This window comes from Gopherus flavomarginatus, chromosome 3 (assembly GCF_025201925.1).
Source record: "Gopherus flavomarginatus isolate rGopFla2 chromosome 3, rGopFla2.mat.asm, whole genome shotgun sequence".
Taxonomy (NCBI): domain Eukaryota; kingdom Metazoa; phylum Chordata; order Testudines; family Testudinidae; genus Gopherus; species Gopherus flavomarginatus.
This window is the reverse complement of record NC_066619.1, coordinates 249916523-249937410: the sequence shown is the minus strand read 5'-3', so window position 1 is coordinate 249937410 and position 20888 is coordinate 249916523. Positions and strand designations below refer to the sequence as shown.

The 20888-nt window shown below is 42.5% G+C and overlaps 1 protein-coding gene across 2 annotated transcripts in view; it reads left to right on the top strand.

Moving 5' to 3' along the window:
* The first annotated feature begins 4439 nt into the window (after window positions 1-4439).
* The window catches only part of RBPJ (recombination signal binding protein for immunoglobulin kappa J region), a 91860-nt gene continuing 75411 nt past the window's right edge, over window positions 4440-20888 (top strand). The window contains exon 1 of one of the 2 annotated variants that reach the window (XM_050947757.1): window positions 4440-4764. In XM_050947757.1, coding sequence (XP_050803714.1) covers window positions 4604-4764 — 161 coding nt within the window. In that variant the 5' untranslated portion in view covers window positions 4440-4603. The remainder of the gene's footprint in view (window positions 4765-20888) is intronic. The other variant, XM_050947758.1, reaches the window with a different exon arrangement.

The window sequence follows — 20888 nt, the reverse complement described above, 5'->3', positions numbered from 1 at the left end:
CTTGTAGCTAGGTGGTGGTGTGGGGGACAAATGGTAATACAGTATGAGGGATTGTGGTTTGATAGGGAATTTTTAAAATGATGCTAAAAAAAATTACGTGATTCAGAGCCATCAGGCTGTGTACACTGTTAACCTACATAACCACATGATATTAATACTGTTAACCTCATCCTCCCTCCCCCCTTCCTTCCTATTGTTTGTAATACTCACTTGTTGCCGTTTGTCTTTAGTTTGTAAGAGGGTGTGTGTGTGTGTGTGTGTGTGTGTGTGTGTCACAATGCAGCCCCAACCTGACTCTGGCATTTGGAAGCTACCATAATATTAGTAAAATCATATATAGTAAGATATAACCTATTAGCATTAAGATTTAGACAGATTATAGGGTTGTTTTTTTTGTCCCAGTGGCCTACTTGAGAATACAACACACAAGTGTAAACTGTTTAATTTAAAAACCATACCTTTTTGAGACTGCTAGGAATAACTATTCTTATTGATTAAAAGGAGACACTGTAATATCTCCTTTTCTTTCAGCTATGCTGAATAAGAACTTCCATTTTAACCAGCAAAGGCACTTCTGAGATCTAGCTGTTCAGTTAGCAGTTTAAGTGATAACTTTTGTTGGCGTATACACACAAGCTTAGATGTAAGATATACTCTGTGGCCAACTGTATTTATTTTCTTTCCTAGAAAAGTGGTTAAACCATATTGCACATCCTGTGCTTATAAAATTCCAGAAAGGCTGTATCATAGTAAGTCCTAGTAGTTTATGTGATTTACATCCAGAAATGTAAACTGAAACGTTGTGAGATGAAATGTATTACTTATAATGAACTAAGATATAGATAGGCTGTGAGGTACTGGCATATATGTTGCTTGTTAGGGTCAGTATCTTTTATAAAGCAGCTAGGGCTTAAAAATACAATTATTCACGACTCTTATGTTTATTAAAGCAGTAAAGAATGGGACCCCATTGCACTAGGCACTATACAAACAGTAGTAGTAGTAGACAGTAGTTGCCACAAAGAGTTTATAAAAGAGGTTAAAAACAGTAATTCCTTATTTCGTCACTTTTGAAAATTTTAATCCTACTGTTTTCAGGTGCCCAACTTGACACCTTGAAAGGGGGCTAAATTTTAAAGGACAGGTGATCAGCACTTTCTGAAATCAGTCCCCTTTGTGTCTCAAGTTGGGCTCCCAAAATGCAGTCCCTAATACCTGATTTAGAACTCTTTCCATTGAGTTCAATAGGGGCTGGGTTAGATACAAGATTGTATATTGGAGTGGCACAGACTAGCTAAAGCACTGACTTGTATAACAAATAAATCCAAAGTCTACTGCCCTATACTGTATTTAAAGTTATTCTTATTCCTCAAATCTGGTACTGTCTTCCATTAAGGATCAGATGTTAGGGCTCTGTCTCATGAAGTGCTGGGTGCTCTCAACTCCCATTGAAATCAATAGGAATTAAATACTCAGCACTTAGTGAAATAACAAAAAACAGTCAGTACTAGCAATACTGCAAAAAATCCATACAAAAATTTAAATTTGCCTGAGGTTTCTTTCTTTCCAGAGCCTGCCTTGTCTCTGACTTTATGAGTTGTGTTCCTGATTTTTAATTCTGGACTGTGAGGGTAAGTGACCTTTTACACTACTACAGAATCCTTATAATTTCTTAAAACAGTTTAATATGTATCTTGGGTTTTTTTTTAAATGCATCTGAATCAGTGATAGGAAGCACTTTTCTCAAATTATTAATGATTAATCCTTGGAAACAATATACCTTCCTGGGATCCAATATTTTAAATAAAAATATGTCCTCTTTGGAAAATATTAAAGTCTTGACATATGGCACACAAGAATATTTTTAGATTTTCCAGTTTGATTCAAACACACAGAAAAAAGAACAGGCTTCACAAAGTCACTATGTACAGACAAACTAGGGCAAAAATCCAGAAACCATTCTTACTGCAATGGAACTACCATGAACTGAGATCATTCATCAGTCTTGGAAAAAAATATGTTTTCAGAAAGAGCTTTTTAAAAGGGGATTGTGAGTTACTGCTCAACAAACAATACAGAGGATTTGTAGTATGCATTGTGCTTCAGATGAGGAGTGTACCTGTAAGGAACCAATCAAAATCCTTTTGGAACTAATGAGGCGGGAAAAATCATGATGGGAAAAGAATATTCGTAATGATAACTAACACTAGTTCTTTGTACAACTACAGCAAACTCTGTGGCAAAGCAGTCTTTTTAAATGCACAAATTTAGTGTAGTTTGTCTAGGAAGATGTTCTCCATTGCGTTATATTAGCATTACCAGTACAGAGTGAGCTGAAGAAGCAGACAAAAAATCAGATGACAGAAAATTCAATCTTTTGTAAGCATGTGAGCCAGCCCTGTCAAAGTAAAGTGATGATAAGAATGAAGTAAACTTTAGAATCTCATTCTCACATTGCATTTTTTTATTAATATGGAGGATTTGAGAGTTAAACTAGATGAGTTACTGATACCACAGATGCAGCAAGAGGAATCTGAAGGGGTGAAAGAAGAGCTAGTAGTGAACTTGTGCACCAGTAGTTTACTTTTCAAATGTAAATGATAGACTTCCAGACCCTGAACTGGAAAGTCCTAGTGCACATTTAGTTATGAAAATGACCTTTTAGGCTCCTAAATGCCAATTTCAGGGCCCCAAAGCAGGATTTCCCACTTCCTCTTAATCCCTACTGCCAGGACTATTTTAGACTATAAGGTGGATAGAAAGCTGGCTAGATTGTCAGGCTCATTGGATAGTGATGGATGTCTAGTTGGCAGCTGGTATCAGAGTGTCCCAAGGGTCGGTCCTGGGGCTGGTTTTGTTCAACAACTTTATTAATAATCTGGATGATGAGATTAATTGCACCCTCAGCAAATTCACAGATAACACTAAAATGGGGGGAGAGGTAGATATGTTGGAGGGTAGAGAGAAGGTCCAGAGTGACCTAGACAAATTGGAGGATTAGGCCAAAGGAAATCTGATGAGGTTCAACAAGGACAAGTGCAGAGTTCTGCACTTAGGAAGGAAGAATCCCATGCACCGCTACAGGCTGGGGACTGACTGGCTAAGCAGCAGTTCTGCAAAAAAGGACCTGAGATTACAGTGGAATAGCTGGACATGAGTCAACAGTGTGCCCTTTTGTCAAGAAGGCCAGTGGCACAGTGGGCTGTATTAGTAGGAGCATTGCCAGCAGATCAAGTGGAAGTGATTATTCCCCTCTATTCGGCACTGCTGAGGCCACACCTGGAGCACTGTGTCAAGTTTTGGTACTGCCACTACGGAAAGGATGTGGTCAGATTGGAGTGAGTCCAGCGGAGGGCAACAAAAATGATTAGGGGGCTGGAGCACATGATTTCTGAGGAGAAGCTGAGGGAACTGAGCTTACTTAGTCTGCAGAAAAGAAGAGTGAGAGGGGCTTGATAGCAGCCTTCAACTACCTGAAGGGGGGATGGGTCTAAAAGAGGATGGAGCTAGGCTGCTCTCAGTGGTGGCAGATGACTGAACAAGGAGCAATGGTCTCAAGTTGCAATGGAGATCTAGGTTGGATATTAGGAAAAACAATTTCACTGGGAGGGTGGTGAAGCACTGGAACAGGTTACCTAGGGAGGTGATGGACTCTTCATTCTTAGAAGTTTTTAAGGCCTGGTTTGACAAATCCTTGGTTGGGATGATTTATTTGGGGGTTGGTCCTGCTTTGAGCAGGGGGTTGGACTAGATGACCGCCTGAAGTCTCATATGTGCAGATCATTTAATATCCTGGTTACTGCCATCACTTCTCGTGCCTGCTCATTCTCCTCTCTACCTTTCCAGTACAGCCAAAAGGCAGATGCCAAGTTAGTTGTATTGAAGTGAGGCCCATGCTCGCCACCATGGCATTTCTCTAGTTATCTGTCTGTAACGGAGCTGGGGAAACGGGGATGCACGCGGATCCCCTGCCAGTTGGGGTGCACTGGTAACGTCGCGGGGGGGAGGGTGGGAGAATGGGGGAGCCTAGTGTGGGGGGAGGAAGGACGCGCAGCCCCGGCAGAGGGTGGGTTTCAGCCAGTCTCTAAATAGAGGGGGCTGGAGACTGGTAGGCCACAAGGAGCTGGGACATCATCGGTTACCCAGCGTGCAACCCCCTAGTGCGGGCGGCTGCCTGAGCCGGGCTGGGCCGTCCCGCCCTACGGAGAGGGAGGCGCTGGAGAGAAGGCCGGGACTGCTCCCACCGCCGCGGCTCCACGCCCGGCAGGGGCGCACCCAGCCCCGCGGCCGGGCACGTCGCGTGCCTGCAAGAGGCAGAAAACCGCTCCGCTCCTGCCCGACTGCCCACGCAAATGGTTCCTCCCGCCCCTCTTCCCGGAATGGTTTGTTCCTCGCCTGCTGCCGGCTCAGGACAGTCACAGAGACAAGAACCACAAACGCGGAGAGCGGCAGCGAGAGACTCCCCCACCCCCCTCTCTTCACTTTCTTCTCGCGATACTAATCTGGCTTCTCCCTTAGTGCCCGGCAGGCCGCTGCAGGAGTTCTCGCGAGTCTTGGGCAGGTTCCCACGCCTGCTGCTGCTGTGTCTGAGGGGATCCCGGGAATGAAGGGGCGGCGCACTCCCCCATTCTCTCCCCTTCGCGACCGCGTGTGTGGCTCACGGACACGCGCACGCGCGCACTCGGCCAGGGGAGGAGGAGACAGATCTCGCGAGAGTAGGAGTTTTGGCGAGAGTTTGTGGAAGATGGCGCCTGTTGTGACAGGGTAAGTGCGGGGGGTTCGCAGCGCCGGGCCGGGAGCGATCCCTTTCTGCTGGCACTGGGGCCCACCTACTGTCGCCCCCCGGTTCTGCTGCTTCCCCGTCCGGGGAGGCGGGAGCTTCTAGGCGGGCGATCCAGGGGAGGCCCCGAGATACAGACCCTTGGGGGCTGGGACCCCCCCAGGTGGCTGCACTGGAGAAGGCCCCCGGGCGATAGGCCGGGATCCCCAGGTGGATAGTCTAGGGGCGGGTACAGGGAGGCCCGAGATCCTCAAACCCCGGGCGGGACGAGGGGGAGGCGGGCTTAGTGCCGGACATACTCCTTCCCCGTCCCTCCTCCCCACGAGGTGGGTACCTGTTCGTGGGGTTTCCTAACCTGGGTCCGGGCGAGGGCCCCCTCAGCCCCCGGCCCTGGGGCACCAGACAAAGGCTCCTGTCTGGCTGTGGGAAAGCCGACTGGTGGCGTCCTCCTTTCTAGAGGGGCGCGATGAAAGGGGGCATAACGCTTCTTCCCCGTGCGCCCAGCTGCGCTGGCTTCACCAGGCTCTAGGTCCCATTCAGTAGGAACAGCCTCCTCCCAAGCAAGACCCCTGCTCCCTTGCAGAAGTGAGTGGAAGTTCCCCTTTCGCTGCCTGTTCACCGTTCTCTGGGTTACAAATGAATATTCTTAGCTGCTTCCCTCCTGACAGAAGAATAGCAGTCTTCCCACTCCCTTTGCTACACATTGACTCAGCATGAAAACTACTTGCCATCCCCATTAATGCCACTGGGTCATACTGAATAATGGCCTTCTACCTGTGAACTGTCATGGTAATCAGTGACATACTCCTAATCAGCTGCTGTTAGATAATAATGGTAGATTCACTAGTGGTAGGGTGTATCAGTAGCTGTTTTGCACACCTCTGCCACATCTTGAGTTACACTTCATGTAGCAGGCACCATGGGTCTTGGGTCCCACTGAGTAGTTGCGTCTACTCCACTGAACACATACTGAATCTTGAGGAACGGGGCTGCAAGTACAATAGCAGGCCTTGTCTGCTCACCACCTGTTCGTTCAGAACAAAATACTCATTGGTAAGAATATTGCTGGGTATCTTTACATGGTGCACTTAGTTTGATATTTTCACAGTGAATGTCACAGACACACTAAGTATTCATTTTCCCGTGAGATTACATTGTCTCCAGCCATGGGTATGTGGTTAGAGAGACCAGCAGCCTGTTTGGGGGTGGGGTTGGTGGTTGTTGCTTTTGTTCTCTTGGCAAAAGTGGCATTGTTTCATTTTGGCCTTGATGGTGGTTCCATTTTTTTCTCTTGATTGTTGAAAACAAGATCTAAACTGCTGCCTGGATGTTGCCTGGTTTCTTTCATGTTCAAATGGATCTTGCTGCTGTTGCTTGTTTTTCCTATTTAACATTTTTAAGTCAGCAGGTGTTTGTTTCAGTTTCCATCTGACACTATTTGGAGCCCTAAGTTTGGGGAAACAAGACAAAAAAGTGCTTTAAAATGTTTGTTTTAAATGTTTCTGTGGCGTTAGTTATAGATTAATTGTATTCCAGTTTACGTTCATTTCGTTTAATTGTCTGATCATTTGACAATTATTTTCTTTGCTTGCTGATTAGCCAACTGCTGTCAATAATGCTCTAGGTCTGTGTCATCCTGTCTCTTCTTAGGAGATATGTACTACGTTTTGACTAATTCATAATCCTAGAAAATTTCTTATGAATGATAAAACCATGCTAACAGTAGGAGAGAAGTAAATATGTTGTGCTTTAACATGAGAACAGAAAAGACCGTGTATGCTTGAGGATTCTAAAATTGGTTGTATTGGTCAAAACCTGTATAAATTTACTAATTCCTATTAAAAGAGGGAGTGCAATGTTACTCCCTGAAACCCTGAATCATAATACTTAATAAAGGTGGGAGTTCATTTGTTACTACCTGAGACCCTGAATCACTTATTATTATGGATAATCACTTCAAACATATTTTTATCACACAGGTAAACTTTAAAAGACATGCTAAAATTTATTAACAGGTGTGGCTTTATTGTGTTGAGGATTATGCGTTAGCATATTGAATGATAGTCTCAGGACCTGCTATCTGGTAGAATCTTGCTAAATGCAGATGACTAAACTTTGACAGGTGCAGTTTAGTTTGCCATGATTTATAATATTTCATATTATAAAATGGAATGAGCTGATCGGTTTTTGTGAGAATTATCAGGTTTGTGGATTAACAGTATTATACTCTAGTTTTGAATTAGCATTGTTATACTAATGTTATGCAATGTTATATCCTGTTTTCATTGTGGATATGTTAAAATTAAAATCTGATGTGTCCTTCAGTAAATGAAAATTTTTCAGTGGTGGCTTGCAATTTCTATTCACACTGAGATTGCTAGACAAAGTACGTAAGTGATTGTTTTCCAGTCAATGCAAGTTGAATGTCTTTCTATAAAACAATCTTTCTATGAAAATTGTGAATGCTAAAACTTAAATTACAGTTAATAAATCTGCATGCATCTATTCACATGTACCAGTAACTTGTTCATGAAATAGCGAGGTTAGCACTTCACCACGGAAGTTGTTTTTCTGGTATGGCCAAAACATACCTGATTTCTTATCTACGTGAAGTTACATACTATACCATTTTATTTCAAAGAATTTTTTATTGGAATAGTGAAGTATGCATTCATTATTATGATTGAACCTAAATTACTTACTTCAGGGGCAGAGAGAGAGGTAATGAAAAATATGTTAGAAATGTAGCAGACAAGTAACTGAAAATGTCTTATTCCCAAAAATATTTTACTGATGGAAATGGATAACTTATGGACAGAATATGATAAGCTTTTCTGCATGTGAATGATTGGGAAAACTTTAATCACTTTAAGGCTATGAAGTATTAATGAAAATGTTGACTGCTAGAGTTGCATAGATCCAGTAGGAAACCTTCATTCTGATCAGGTTTGTATTATGCAAGAACCTAAAGGCCCCAATTAGGTCAGGAACCCATTGTGATAAGCCTCCTACAAATATATGACATAGTAAAAGACAGTTCCTGCACCAAAGACCCTACAGATTTGTTTAAAAACAGAAGGGTGTATAAGCAAACAGAGGAGGATGGGATAACAGTAGTATGAACTATTTCATAGACTTAACTGTGTGAACAATGTATGGTTATACAGTTTTTAATTATAGTTGTAAAATTATCAGATTTATTATTGTTTATTTGTTACTGTAGTGCTTAGGAGCACTAGTTGTGGACTAGGACTCCATTGTATTTGGGTGCTGTACAGACACAGAACAAAACAGACAGTCCCTGCTTCAGAGAGCTTACATTTTAAATATAAGACATGATAGCTATAAACAGACAGATGAGACAGTATCGGTCAGCATGATAGGCAGTGGTACTAGTACACCAGCAGCATTTCCATTGTCAAGTTTTTTTGTAGGTATCACAAAAACGGTGTGACAAACACACACACTATATGCGTTTATAGAGGGGAGCGTGCACATGACTGCGTGTGAGCAAGACAAGCTTTTAAAAAACAAACCAATTCCAAAACAGCTAAATGGTCTTGAGCCAGTAAGTGGCCACTGAGTCAGCAGTGTTCACTATGGGAAGGCTTCTGGGGAACCCAACACAAAAGGTAACGCCATCCTGCACAGCATTAAAGGTACACAGATAGCTGTCCTTGATTCCCTAGGCATGGTCTGTCTTGGCATAGCGAACCATGCCGTACCTAGACCTATTAAACTGTCTCTAAAGGTAGCATGGGAGACCAAAGCCAGGTTGCTGTTCATCCAGCCTGGTGATGATGTGAGAGTTACAGGTGGTGGGAGAGGTTCTCTCTTAATTCTGACCACCACAGTGAGCTGAGGATATCATCAGTTGGATAGAATGTCCAGATAAGATTTCTGCTATGCAGTTGATGATGGGGTACATCCCATATATTCCTGAAGAGTGGCAAGTGTGGCATTTGCTATATTTTGGTGTCTTGATAAAGGTACCTTGCACCTTGATCAGTTTATTGGCTGTATTCTGATGCCAGCTGTAAGGTTGAGGATTTTTGGCTAGAATTTGTAACCATACAAGTTTTGTTGGCTTCAGGGTGCCTGTAATAATTCTCATGGTATGACTGAGTTGTTTGTCTGATAGTGTAGCACGTGCAGAGCTTAACCAAACTAGCACAATATTCTCCAACTCAGTAGCATATGGTGAGCCCCACACCGCACGTTGACTCCAAGAGAACACTACTAGTTTGTTCAGAAGACGGTTTCTGCTCTTGATCTTTAGTGAGGTGGCATTTGTATAGAAGTGTGTGACTTAGAGTTACCCCTTGATACACTGGTTTTAGAACGTGTGCTAACCTCTGACCGTTCAAAAACATATTTAAGCTCAAGTTGGCTCTGAGCATGATGTAAGAGGAAGCAGTGTTTCGTGTACTTGGTTTGTCTCCATTTCTTAGAGTAGTCACCTTTGGCAGCAATATCACTGTTCAGGTTCTCTTCAATCTTTCGGAATTTACAGTCCCTGGAGGCCAAGCAGATATCACGGGACTACCTGAATCTCCTGGAGATGGTGTATGGCAAATTGTTGGTGAACGCATAAGAAATTTGATTCCAGCATGAAGCCTTTCTACAGTCTATTGTTCTGGAATCTTCAAGTGCTAATTTTATGGCCCAGAGCCACTTGCACATGTCCACCTTGGAGCAATAGCTCAGTTGCCTTGACAACCTATCTAGGAAGAATTTTTGACATCTTGTACAGCAAACCTATGTGCCAGATGGTGTCATAAGCTGCTGACCAAAAGAGAGTGCAGATGTTTAAAGGGAGTTCCTCCCAAGCATGAGGGACAGCATATGAGAAAGCATCAAAGGTGTTTTAAAAATTGAACAACTACATGATAGTGGCTGGCATCATGGGTTGATTGGAGGTAGGAGTAGATGTTTGTGTGGCATATGAGTTAATAGGTAGGGAGGAGAGACAGACAATGAAGGACCTTGAAAGTGAAGACAAGCAGCTAATGTTTGATTCAATAGAGAAGAAGGGAGCCTGTTGAGGAATGCAGAGCGAGGGGTGACATGGTCGAAGTGCCATGCTAGGAAAATGGTCTTTGCAGCAACGTTCTGAATTAATATGAATGGGGCAAAATTGCATTTGTCAAGGCCAGAGAGTAGGATAATGCAGTAACTGGGATGCTGGATGAAAGTTTTGACTCTGTGAATGAATAGAATAGATATCTTAGAGATCTTATGCAGAAGCAATCAGCAAGATTTAGACATAACCTGGAGGTCCAGCTCAAAGACGACACTTTGAGCATGAGTGACAGGCAGGATGGTGGTGGTGTCCATTGTAGCCAGGAAAGAAAGTAGCAGGGGGACTGTTGGGAGAGACTACAAGCTTTGTTTTAGCCATGTTGAGGATTTGGAGAGGTCAGCGAGAGAGGCTGAGATTTTAGTGTAGACAAAAGGCATGTAGAGGAGAAAGAGAGGAGTAGAGAAGAAGCTGTGTGAATTGTCAGCATAGAGATGGTAGTGAATTTGTGTTTGTGAATGAGATTACGCAGAGACAAGATGTAGAAGGAAAAGAGAAGTGGGGACTTAGAACAGAGCTCTGGGGAACTGCCATTGAAAGTTGGAGGGTGGATAAGGATATGCAAAAGGAGTGATTAGAGAAGTAGCAGAGCCAGAAGAGGACAGTCATGGAAACCAAGGGAGAACAATATTTCATTTAAGAGTATGTGAAAGGCAGCTGACAGGTCAGGGAGTACTGGTTCTGAGCTTTAGCTGGGAAGAGGTCATTAGAGGCTTTGGCAAGAGCAATTTCAATGGAGTGCAAGGCACAGAAGATGGACCGGAGGGGATCTAGGATGGAATTGGAGGAAAAACTCCAGATGCAATTATAAACAGCTGTGCAGTGAGCTTAGTGATGAAAGAGAGAAGGGAGATGTGCCTATCGCTCTAGGTTTAAATTTTATGGTTAAGATTTGAGAATAGTAAAACTATGGATGTTTGTACTATATGCACAAATACATAGTCTAGAACAGAGGTCGGCAACCTCTGGCATGCGACTAGCCAGGGGGCCAGGCCAGTTTGTTTACCTGCTGCATCGGCAGGTTCGGCCGAGGTTCGCCCTCCACATGCCTCCGCCCGCACCGCTTCCCGCCACCCCCATTGGCCTGGGACGGCGAACCATGACCGGTGGGAACCACAATCGACCGAACCTGTCGACACGGCAGGAAAACAAACCGGCCCGACCTGCCAAGCTAAGCACCCTGGCGAGCTGCGTACCAGAGGTTGCCAACCCCTGGTCTAGAAGGGTTGTTTTTATAAAATCATTTATGGTCAAATGGGTAAAAGTCACACAAGCAGGAAGTATTAACATATAAATCATTAGCAAGGAGTGTTACTGTTCTGAATTTGGCTATAGAGAAACCTTTTGGGAATCCTTGAAAATCTGAGATAGTTCTAAACACTTTTTTTTGATGGTTTTATTAAGGATTGTTGTATGAAAATATTATCATTGATTTTTAGTGTGTTTGCATTTGCTGCTTATTCATTACCTTAAGTCCTCTATGACTGTTATTTAATTGCTGCAAAAAGGATTGCAGTGTCCAATGCAGGAGTAGAGTGACTTAAAAACAAGTATCTTGTTTTTATTCAGATTATGGTAATAGGTAGAATTTCACTAATCTGTACATATTTTTTTATTTGACGCACACTAAAAAATTTTGCTCTCCATTTCTTAGCAAAATATTTTAGAATATTATGAAGTCAGAGTAAAAAAAATATACTGTACATTATGAAGTATAATTTATTTAAAGGAAATTGCACTTGTCAAAATACGAGAACAGAGTACTTTTTTTAAATTAGCAATAGAACAATTAATTCACTATAGTGTTCTTTGACATTAGCATCTTGTTATTTTTACTATTGTACTAAAAAGAGAAATATGGAAAGAAGGAGAAATGTCTCTAGCTGGGTTGGCTTACCAAGATATTAGATCTTCATGGTCAAAGTTTTGGTACTAAACTATATAGTCAATAATAATTGACTTTTACTCTTCTTTGGTGGCGAGCAGGATTTGAAGGGGGAAGAAAGAAAGAAGCTGTGCTTTTAGATGTCCTAAGATGTAAATTATATAAACATCATAAATATTTTGGTTTATGCAATACATTCTTATATCTCTTGGGGTGTAATTTACCCAGTACATAATTTTGATTTTGTCTTTAGAAAAAAAACAGAACTTTATGTAGGCTTTTATCAGTAAATATTAGTAAATGTCAATTTCATTGTACACATGCAAATGAAAAAATATTTCCATTGATGATAATCAAAATTTACATATCTGCAAAGTAAGAAAAATGCTGCTTGGGAACTTATTAAAATTTGATTTCAAGGATATTTACTCTGTATATTTTGACATGTAATATTGACAGTTTGTTTTTAATGTTTGTAAAGGTAACTTTTTTAATCTGTATCTACAGTCACCAAATTTCCCACAATTTTGAAAGTTTAAATAGATTAAAAATAGAAGAGAAATGCTTAAAAATATTGATATTATCTGTCTTTAAAAAAAAAATCAAGTTTTCCAAGCCTAAGTTTATGGTTTCAGTACGCTGTTATTCTCTTACAGTACTCTTCATCCCAAGTCTTTTGAAATTAATAATAAGCACTTCATTAATTGACCTACATGTTACTATAATATATTAAATTGTTGGCTCCCAAGAAGCATTTTACAGGAAAGGCATAGTTGAACATGCAAGTGGGTTTTTAATAAAAAAATACTTTGATTACATTAGCTGAATAAAAGGAACATTCATTAATTTAAATATAACCAGTGCAAGTGTTTATATTCTAATAAAGCTGTACATTTTTCTAATATAAAATTGACCTCTTACTTGAATTTGCCGAGTGATTGATGTTCCACTGTGGAAGGTCATCATACAATATTAAGAAATTCACAGTAAGCTTTTGTAAGTGTACCAAGACATGGGTAATATTGATTCTTACACATAATTTCAATAAGTAAATTTATATGATTCAGGGGAATAGGCTATGAAATAAGCAAGCAACAAAAGAGCACCTGTCCAACAGCTGATCCATTTATTTAAGGAGGAAATTGAGACTAGCAGTTCAGAAATCAGTATACCATTATTGAATCTAAGAACAGTAAATTTCAAACCCAGATCTGTAAGTTTCAAACCCAGTTTTGTCAAAAAATAAGCAGAAAGGGATTGAAATACACACAAGATGGCAAATCTGTAATAATTTAAGGTGGTATCATACCATTTCATACAATCACAAGGTGTACATTAACAGTAAACTAGCTTGCAGCACACTAAGTCTCTGTGTGGACCCTGCTACTGGGCACTAAAAGTTACATAGTGTACTTTGTCCTCCTGCTGTTTGGAATGAAAGTTCCACTAAGTTTTTAGTGAAAGGCAGTAGGTCAAATTAGTGCATGAAAGGCTAGTGTGATGAACTGTCACAGCCTGACTTGCCTTTTGCTAAGTCTCTATGTAGACAAGCCCTAAGATTACACCTGTGCCACAACTGCCACCTGTGCAGACCATGAACATCAAACTCAGAATGAAATTTGACAAAAGCCTACTCAGTTTTATATACCTACCTTAAGTTTGGGAAAAGGCACTGCATAGAATGGGGATGGTTAACTGGCAAGCTGGGGGACACATTTGGCTTGCCAAATCATTTTATTTGGTCTACCTGGAGGCAGCTGGTGAAAATATTCTCATGCGTGGGAGGCTGAGCAGGGTTGAGTCCCAGCCTACCCAATCAGCTCCTAGGCTCACCCAATCTGAGCACCAAACACAATGCTTAAAGTGTGGTGGAGCAGAGCCTAGAACTGGGTGCAGGAGCCCAGGCACTTGGTCACAATACCACTCACTGGCCCAACCACCTCAGTTTCACTGATGCAGGGAAGGGGCTTCTCTCCAAGCCATCTGGCTCTAACTGTCTTCTCATTGGCTCCCAGCTCCCACAGCCAGTCTGATTGGGGCCAGCCTAACCTCCCCCCCCCCCACTCTCCAGGCTGTGGATGAGTCAGGGCATATGTCTGCCAATGGGGAAGCAGTAACCAGAATTGGGTAGTGTAATGGCAAATCTCTTCCCTGTTGGTATGTTGGAGGGGTGTTCGGGCCAGATTTGAATGGTGTGACCTCACACATGAAATTCTGTGTCTCTCTGCTGCACCATGCTACACAGCTCTCGTTACTTCCTTCCCATTGATGGGTGGATAGGGGAAATGTGGTTCTTATTTCCCAACAGTCAGCCAATGAGGCAGTAGCTGGAGCTGGATGGCATGGACTAAAGTCAGAGCCTGTGCTGTTGGGGAAGTGGAGCCTAGCGATGTGAGATAACAGCAGCTTTTTTAAAAGACTGCACCCCTTAGCAACCGGGTGCAATTTTTTTGAAAAACAAACAAACAAAAAAACCCTATATGGCTGCCATAGGGGTTTAGTGGATTTTGTGCCCTAGTCTACCTTAAAGTTGCTCATCTCTGGCATAGAAAGTGGTGTTTTGCTCAGCAGGGCGCTGTGTGAAACTTACTAAACATGTCAGTTTCTCTCTGGTGGGCAGCTACTACTTTTGGGTAGTTCTAATATGTACTAATTTTGTTATCTGCAGGGAACTTTAAAAAGGGGGTTGGAGAATGGAGGGAATATTTTCAAGCCCACTCTGAATTTATGCCATTGTATGTAAGTTCCAAGATCTGCACAAACAGAATATATAATACTTGCAGCTTATTCAGTGATTCTCAGCCATAGATCTGAAAGCACTTTAGATATATGGGGAAGTTGAGGTAGAGAGAGGTTGAAAATCCCCCAGGGTCATGCAGAGTCAGTGGGAGAGATGGGAATGAATCCTGGTCTCCTGATTCTCTGAATTGTGTTCTAGCTGCTGGGCCACGCGCCCTTTCAGATGTTCTGTTATTGACAAGTGGAAGCAGTGTTTTATCTCACCTATCAGAAATGTGTAGAATCAGAATACTGAGGGAAGACATCAGAATTATGTAGTTTTGTGTGTCTTATTCAGTGAAGAACAATATGGAAAGAAAAACCAAAAAGGAGTAATCATTTGCATGGTTAATCAGTTTTAATAGCTTTAATTGCAACTAGCGTGAAGCTACAGTGGCAACAGAAGGGATGTTACTCCCTTCATGTAAGTTCTTAAGGTGCGTAACAATCAGACATCAGGAAGAGTGCAATGGTAGAGCTCTTAGCAGAGCAGGCATGAAACCTTCCAGGGCCATCTCTTTATTTCTCTATAAAAGTTAATCTGCATAGATGATTGGGTTTTTCTTTTATGCCTATACCACACTGAGTAATTCAGACAGCCGACCAGGGAAATAACCCACTTCCTTCCCTGACAGACCAAGGGATGCACCTCACCCATGTACCTATCCGCTCCACTGATACTGACTTGGACTCCTTATTCATTCCATGGGTGTCATACCCAAGCCCACTTATCCATTGACACTTTAAAAACCCTTGCACCCCAATCTGGGTCTGTTCCGGTTATGCGATATGTATGCATCTTTTCATCCTTGCAAACAATACCTGTAACCCCCTGTAACCAGGTGCGACTCACCCCCATGGTGCCTCCTGCTGGTTGCTTCAGGGATTAGCTCAAGTTCCAGTGGAGCGCCCTCTGCAGGCCGATGATCTGCCTTGTTTCCTGCTACAGGCCCTGTGTCCCTCCCTGGTCCCCGGTGCCCCTTTTACATGGGGTTCTGCCCCATGGCAGCAACCCCTTTTCCTTAGGAGTTTCCCTTCCCTGGGAACCCCCCACCCTCTATCCCCACTTTGCTTCAGTGTAGGCTACTGCCAGTCATTGTCTAGCCCCACACCCTGGGGCAGACTGCAGTATCAGCCGCTCATCATCAGCAAAGGAGTTTGGACCTGCTGCCTTGGCCTACCCCTGGGTTACACCCTACAACCCCAGTACCTCCTAGCCTAATTCTAGGCCGCAGCCTGGGGCTTTCCAGGCAGGAGCTCCCCAGCCCTGCTTTACTCTAGGTACCTTATCTCAGCTTCCAGCAGCCAGGCCCTTCTCTTTTTGAACACAGAGAGAGCGTGTCTGGGCTCTTGGCTTCCCTGGCCTTCTTATTAGGCCCTGTCACTCAGTTTGGGGCATGGCCCCCAGCTGCAGCCACTTCTCCAATCAGCCCAGCCTAAAAGGCTGCTTTCTCCAGCCCCAGCCCTTCTCCAGGGCTGTTTTAACCCTTTCAGGGCTGGAGCAGGGGTCCGCCCTGTTACACCCCCCATAACCCAAGCCTGACCCCAGATGGTACAGTACCTTCCCTCTCAACCTGTGTATAGTTCATTTCAAACATTTACTTTAATAAAATTTTTATATTTTCTTTCCAGCTTACCAAACAAAAGTAAGACAAAACTGTAGTGAGCTGGAGGAATGAAAATAGGGCAAAATCAGTTATATCGGGGAAACAGATTTTTCCCCTTCTACTTTTTGATTGATAGATCAACTAGTCAGTTCTTTATGTATGTCGTAATGTCTTCCAGTGATAAGTTCTGATACTTCTTCCTCCTTTGACCAAATCTCCTGTGGCCAGCTGCTTTCTGAGCCAACATTTTTTTTTCTTCCATTATGCTGAGCACTTCTGCCAGCATTTAGCCTTTTTGCATTCAAGATTTTTTCTAACATTTCATGATTGGTGGAGGTGAACTGGGAATTCTCCAGCTAACTTTTTTGAGAGTGTACTGAAAATAACTTTCCTAATCACAACTCTGCTTTTAAAACCTAACTGTGTTTTATCTCAGGACTGTAGAGAGGTAGTAGAGTAGTTAACCAAAATAATTAGTTGGGACCATGACTCTCTGTGTGTGAAATGAATTTAAAAATATTTTCCAGCCTTTTCGTATGAATGATTAAGATATTAACCAGCTATTTCACCTCCCCCCCCCACTTCTGGAGTTTCACAGTCACTGCTGATAGCTACCTAGCAAAGCAGATACACATTCTTTAGCATGCAGATCTTTCTTGGCTTTAAGTTCGAAACACAACTGATACATTTTTTTTTAACAGAGAGATTTTTCCCATTTACACCAACCCTTAAACAATTGTAACTGTTATTATAGAGTATAAAGGAGATAATTACATCCCTGCCTTGTTTGAGTATTTATAATGTTGACAAGTTCAGGAGATGTTTAGAGCCATATGTGTTCTATGATTCTGTAGCTGATGAGTTACATTGCAGAACTTAACCTTCTAGTCCTTGTGGAATGAAAGATCTTCTGAATATGAATCTGTCCATTGTCTTCCTGATACTACAGTGAGCCAGTGACAAGTTTGAGACATGCCCTGTCTCAGTTCAGCTCAAGTGATCATATCTATGCATCCCAATGACTTAACTAATATTTAGCTCTATATAACACCTCCAGAGATTCAATACACTTTACAAAGGAGGCCATAAATGCCAATATTATCACTATCATTTCTGATTGTTAATAGAAATTTATAGTTTACTATGTTTATCTTACTGGATGCAATGAAAAAAATACTTGGGATAGGTGACAGTGGGACAGTTGGTTACTCTAAATTACTCTTGGGGATGATGTGATCGGGCCTGGGGTCTGTCACCTAGTGGTTACAGTCTCTGGCAGTTCCCCTGCCCCCAGTGGTTACGGTCTATAGTAGTCCCCCCTGCCTAATGGTTACAGTTGAAAGACTAGGGGAATGTGGGCTCTCCCGCTCCACCGAGTTCTCACCTATGTCCCTGTGAGGCCTGTCTACCAGCCTTCCCCTGGATTGCCTCGAGTTAGCCTCCCTGGGCCACTACCTACCTCCATCTTGTCTTCTGCAGTCTGTCCTAGTTAATGCTATCCTGGTGGTTGCCTATCCCCCCTCTGTCCCCCTGCTGTTTGCCAACGTGCCTTCACTCAATTTGTATCTGGCTGCCTTCTGCTCTGGAGCTCCGAGAGTCAATCCTCCTCCCTGCTCTGTCCACCCTTAGGTGAGCATCTCCTTTGTAAATCGTACCTCCAAGCAGAGCATGCTCTTTAACTCCTGGCTGTCTAGTGAGGGTTTCATACCACCCTGTCACAGATGGGAAGCTAGGAATTTAATTTGAAGTAACGTTTAACCCTGCCAATAAGGATCTTCAAAAAGGGAAAATTTAAAAACGATATAGAATGTTGTTGTAATGTAAAAATATTGTACTGACTAAACTGAATATGTAAGGGACTAATACAATAAAATCTCCATTGGAGACTTGCTGCAGAATAATGTTTGCTGCGCTCTTCTTGAGACAGAGAATGGCTTTTGATAACACTGACAACCACTAGTTTAAACAAATATCAGAGTTGCTCTGTAACATAAGTCGCCTATGTTTTGCCTATTCAGCTATGGTAATGAGCAAGTATTTTCTTTGTGAATGTAATTTGAACATTCTTGCTAGCTATATTAAGATTGAGAGTTCCCATTATAAAATCCTTATTTGTTTGAACAAGTTTACCCATGTCTATTAACCTGGATGAAAAATACCCGTGCTACTATACTACCTTCCTTCCCCTTCACTTCTTAAGCTATGTCTAGATTACAGACCTTACAGCAGCACAGACGTACTGCTGCCACTGTGTAGCTGTTCTATGCTGACAGCTCTTCTGTCGGCATAATTAAACCACCCCCAAGGAGTGGCACTAGTTATTTTGGTGGAAGAGCATCTCCAGCAAATATAGCGCTGTCTACACTGGTGTTTTTGTCAGTGAAACTTATATCAGTCAGGGGTGTGCTAGTGTAGACATAGCCTAAGAAACACCCATTGCAGTCTGAAGGAAGAAAACAGTTCTATGTTGTTTGTTGTGATCTGTATTTAATTATAGCATTGTTGATCAGCTGTCTATTTAATTTAAAATGTTATAATCTTCCTGTGATTCTAATTATGCTTCCTTTCCTTTCTGACTTCATTGCACACTTTTTCTGCTTTTCTGTCGTAGGTCCTGGCTAAGGCTAATTGTTTCTGTCATGACACAAAAGTTTAAAAATGAAGAAAAGGATTAGTCTCAGAAAAATGCAGAAGTCACAAGTTTATAGAGAAGTGCAAAAGTAATGGTCCACATTTTTTAAGAAAATTATCCCTTTTACAATAAGAAGTAAAAATTATTTATTTAATAAATAGCATTTAAACACCCTCATTCTGATATACTGGACATAGATAGAGAATGTTTGGAATCATTAAGAAAGGGATAGATAATAAGACAGAACATATCATATTGCCTCTATATACATCTATGGTATGCCCATATCTTGAATACTGCATGTAGATGTGCTCGTCCCATCTCAAAAAAATATACGTCTCTACCCTGATATAGTGCGGTCCTCGGGAGACAAAAAATCTCACCACATTATATCAAACTTGCTTTGGCCTCCCATGTTCCTTATTCTCTGACTGCCCCCTCCAGAGACCCCCGTCCCTAATCACCCCCAGGACCCCAGCCCCTACCCAACCCTCCTGTCCCCTGGCTGCTCTGACCCCTATCCACACCGCCCGCCCCCTGACAGACACTCACTGGCCGTGGCTGGGAGCTGGCGGAGTGGAGCTGGCTGGGGCCGGGCTGCTCCGCTTCCTGCCGCCAGTGAGTGCGAGGAGGTTGGGGAAAGGACACCCTCCACACTCATCTGCGGCAGGAAATGGAGCAGCCCGGCCCCAGCCAGCTCCACTCCGCCAGCTCCCAGCCGCGGCACTCTGCTTCCCACTGCAGGTGAGTGCGCGGAGATTGGGGAAAGGATGCCCCTCATAATCACCTGTGATGGGAAGCGGAGTGCTGCGGTTGGGAGCTGGTGGAGTGGAGTGGGCTGGGGCTGGGCTGCTGGTGAGTGTGGGGCGGAGGTCACTTTCTCTAGGCCCCTTCCCTTGAGCGAGCAGCGTGTCAGAGCTTTACCGCATTGTATGCAAACCTGCGTTATATTGGGGTAGAGGTCTATGTTGGAGTTGGTTCAGAAAAGGGCAACAAAAATGATTAGAGGTATGGAACAGCTTCCATAATTAATAAGACTGGGATTTTTCAGCTTGGAAAAGAGATGACTAAGGGGGAATATGATAGAGGTCTATAAAATCATGAATGGTATGGAGAAAGTAAATAAGGAAGTGTTATTTACTTCTCCTCATAACACAAAAACTAGGGGTCACCAAAGGAAATTATTAGGCAGTAGGCTTAAAAGAAACAAGGAAGTATTTCTTCACACAATGCACAGTCAACCTGTGGAACTCTTTGCCAGAGGATATTGTGAAGACCAAGACTGTTACAGGGTTCAGAAAAGAATTAGATACGTTAGTGGAGGGTAGGTCTATAAATGGATATTAGCCAGAATGGGCAAGCATGGTGTCCCTCTCCTGTTTGCCAGATGCTGGGAATGAGCGACAGGGGATGGATCACTTGAGGACTACCTATTCTGTTCATTCCCTCTAGGGTACCTGGCATTGGCCACTGTTGGAAGACAGGATACTGGTCTGGATAGACCTTTGCTCTGACCCAGTGTGGCCATTCTTATTTTCTAAAGCCAGTTTCTTAAGGAAAATAATAAATCATACAGTTATCTAAATCAGTTTAAATCATGATCTCTAGCAACATACCAAACATTTTTTGGGGGAAAAAAGTTAAAATTAATAATGCCTAATAAAATTTTACTTTTTAAACAGGAAATTGTCACCTAGTCTCTTTGATTGTATTGGGCAGTAAAAAAATCATTTCAGAAGTCCAACCATAACAGTAAAAACGTAATTGATAAATACTCCAACAACAAACTGACATACCAATTATATTATAAACACAAACATTTTTAAATTCGTAAGTAATCCACGTTAGGCAGTCCATAAGAATGGTGCAAAAAAAGTTTACTAACCAGTTGGTCCAGATTGTTCAGGCATATGTCCACAGCCACATCTTCCTAGTCATTGACTTCTGAGGAACATTTTTCATAATGTTTCGTTTTGACAACCAGGTTTTGCAGCTTTGTTGCCCTGTTTACATTGGTATGTGTTCCTTTTTACCTAAGATACAGAAATTTATTGAAAATACTCCCAAAGAGGGTCTGTTTTGTAACCTGCAGCCATGGTAGGATTTTTGTTCTTCAGTTCCCAGGA